Genomic DNA, 2,516 nt, shown 5'->3' on the forward strand with positions numbered 1-2,516 from the left:
AGGGAAAATTACTCTGAATCCCAAAAAAAATTAAAAAAAAATTATTTGAATTTTTGTAAAATTCTACATTTTAAATAAGGGAATTAATTTTTTTTTCTTATATTAATTTTTATCTTTTATGCCAAATGAATTGAGTCATTGAATAAGTGTTTGTATTAAATTCAGACAGAGTGCTGATCTGCTGGTTAAATTACATCTTAATTTGAATTTATATAAGTTATTAAATTACTTTATACGTTAAAATGACTAGTTAATTTGATATTGCAAATCAATCACCTATATATTATCATTTTCCTTCATATTTTTTTAATGTGGAATTCCAAACAACTTGCTGTTAAAAAATGACTCCAGACTTCTAATACCAAGAGTTTCACTTTGATGTTCAAGTTAGAAATCTCGTAATAAGAGAGTAAGAATGACATATGCAGTGATATCTTGAAGTATATTACAGCGTGTTTTGATACTTGGCATATATAGAAAGTTGTAATCCTTATTGGTGCCAAGTGATTATGAACATACCAAATGAATTTGTACTTCCCTCTTTTGAAACTTTACGGAAGATTATTTAATTACAGTTGGCCAGAGTTTTCTAACATATCTTCCTGGACCTACAGTTGATGGCAATTAAGAAATTCATTTCTCACCTAGGCACCACCTTTAAAAGAAGGCCTAGATTTTGAAAGAAATGGACAATTTATTCTTCAAAATTAAGTCTCACCTGCATGCATACATACCTCAAAAATATCCTTAATTAATATAAACTTGCAATTTGAGGACTGCAAAAAACTTGGACTTCTTCAAGGGTGGCCTTGGGTTCTTCACCAAATATAGACTCCTTTCCATCTGCTCTTTTAGCATATGACAAGCCCAATCTAGACTTGGCTTGCCTCAAATCGCCAATTCCAGAATTTGTATCAGGTCCGGCAAACCCTCCCATGACTGGCGCTAATGGAGGCCCAATGAGTAGCCCATCAGCCCCAAACTGCGGTCCACCCCTAGCATAATCAAAAAGGGCAGCACCACTGCCACCAACTTTGGGTAAAATAATAGGATCAATTGTTCCATTGTCTGTCCAGTAGAAGAGAAATGCATCAAAAGTATCATAGTAATCATCTGTGCTTCTATAGCCTTCAGGGTTAAATGCACCAAACTTGAAGGTGTTGTTTGTGTAGCCTACGATCACACATGGTCCCTTGAAGTCACAGCAATCATGGAAGTTTGTTGCACTAAATCCATCTATGGTGCCTCTGTAACAGCACTTGAGCTCTCTGCCTTGCTCATGAATCAATCAAAACAATGGAAATTCTTTTCAGTTGCACAAAAGAAAGATAATAAATATTTAAATATTTAATATTTATATTATAAAATAAATATTAAATTAGTAAATAACACATAATTACATTTAAATTAAGTTATATCACATCTTTATCCTAATCATCTTGAGTTAGCTTTTATTAGTTATTCTAGTAACTGTTGGCTGTTTTACACTCTGCTAACTGTTAGATATTAAGTGTTAATAATTAGTCATTTATATTGTGATTTAAAGTAAAAGTTTTTTATAAAAATAATATTAAATATAAAAATAATAATATTATTTTATTGACTTTAGTTAAAATATTTTCTTAAACTTTTAACTTTTTTTTAACCACTCTTTTAATTAGTGAATGAAATTTAAACCATTTTTTAAATTCATCAATAATTAGTGAATGAAAGCTCATAAATTTGAGACTCTCATCATATAGGTAAAACCAATTAAAGAATATAAGAAGTTCTTAGAGCATCCCAATAAGAGAAAATGAAGAGAGAAGAAATATTTTCTTAATGAGGAGAGAGAGAGAGAATATGTACCCTTTAAGAAAGTGTTGTTAACAAGAGAAGGTGAGAAGGGAAGATCAATGTCATGATACTTAGGCTGTGGCCTATCAGCAGCATTTCTCTTGCCTATGTTCCAATCAAATAGGCTCTGAGGATTTCTCTTCCACCCATGGAAATGGAATAAAGAGTTTGCTATGCAACAACCCATCTATGCTAGCATTACTTCTCCAAAACTCAAAAGACGCGACACCAAACATATCTTATCTTCTAAACGCCAACTGCCACTGTCGTTTAATTACTTATCTAAAAACATACTCGAAAAAAATGGAAACAAGTGTCCATACCTTATTGGCAGAGCATTAGATTGCATATCACTAGTTCCAACGTGCTTGAGCTTTCAAATAAATGTTAAAATTTTCCCTTTTATTTGGGATAAATTAAAAAAACTCTTCTAATAATTTTTGCAAAAATATTTATTGTGATATCTTTTTAGAAAACCTAGAAAAAATTATACTCATAGAAAACTTAACTTGCTTTATATATGAATTTATATCATATGAAAATCTGTATAGTTAAGGTTATATTAAAGGGCAACAACATACATTGTACAATTTAATTTAGTGCATTATCAATTAAAAGATAAAATTTTTCATTTCCATGAAATTGTAATTCTAAAATTTTATGCCGTCACATTATTCTTG

General features: G+C 30.5%; 1 protein-coding gene across 1 annotated transcript; it reads right to left on the bottom strand.

Moving 5' to 3' along the window:
• Positions 1-523: 523 nt before the first annotated feature.
• On the bottom strand, positions 524-2,064 carry LOC110664060 (uncharacterized). Its single transcript, XM_021823589.2, has 2 exons — positions 1,849-2,064; positions 524-1,272 (listed from the first exon to the last, which is right to left on the bottom strand). The coding sequence occupies exons 1-2, from the start codon at positions 2,021-2,023 to the stop codon at positions 752-754; spliced, it is 696 nt and encodes a 231-aa protein (XP_021679281.2). The 5' UTR covers positions 2,024-2,064; the 3' UTR covers positions 524-751.
• Between the last annotated feature and the right edge of the window lie 452 nt (positions 2,065-2,516).

The sequence above is a fragment of the Hevea brasiliensis genome, chromosome 18 (genome assembly GCF_030052815.1).
Source record: "Hevea brasiliensis isolate MT/VB/25A 57/8 chromosome 18, ASM3005281v1, whole genome shotgun sequence".
NCBI lineage: Eukaryota > Viridiplantae > Streptophyta > Magnoliopsida > Malpighiales > Euphorbiaceae > Hevea > Hevea brasiliensis.

Coding starts and splice junctions, on each gene's coding strand:
- LOC110664060 (XM_021823589.2), bottom strand. CDS start 2,023: ATGGGTTGTTGCATAGCAAACTCTTTATTCCATTTCCATGGGTGGAAG. Junction 1,273..1,848: donor TAACAACACTTTCTTAAAGG/GTACATATTCTC, acceptor TTCATGAGCAAG/GCAGAGAGCTCAAGTGCTGT.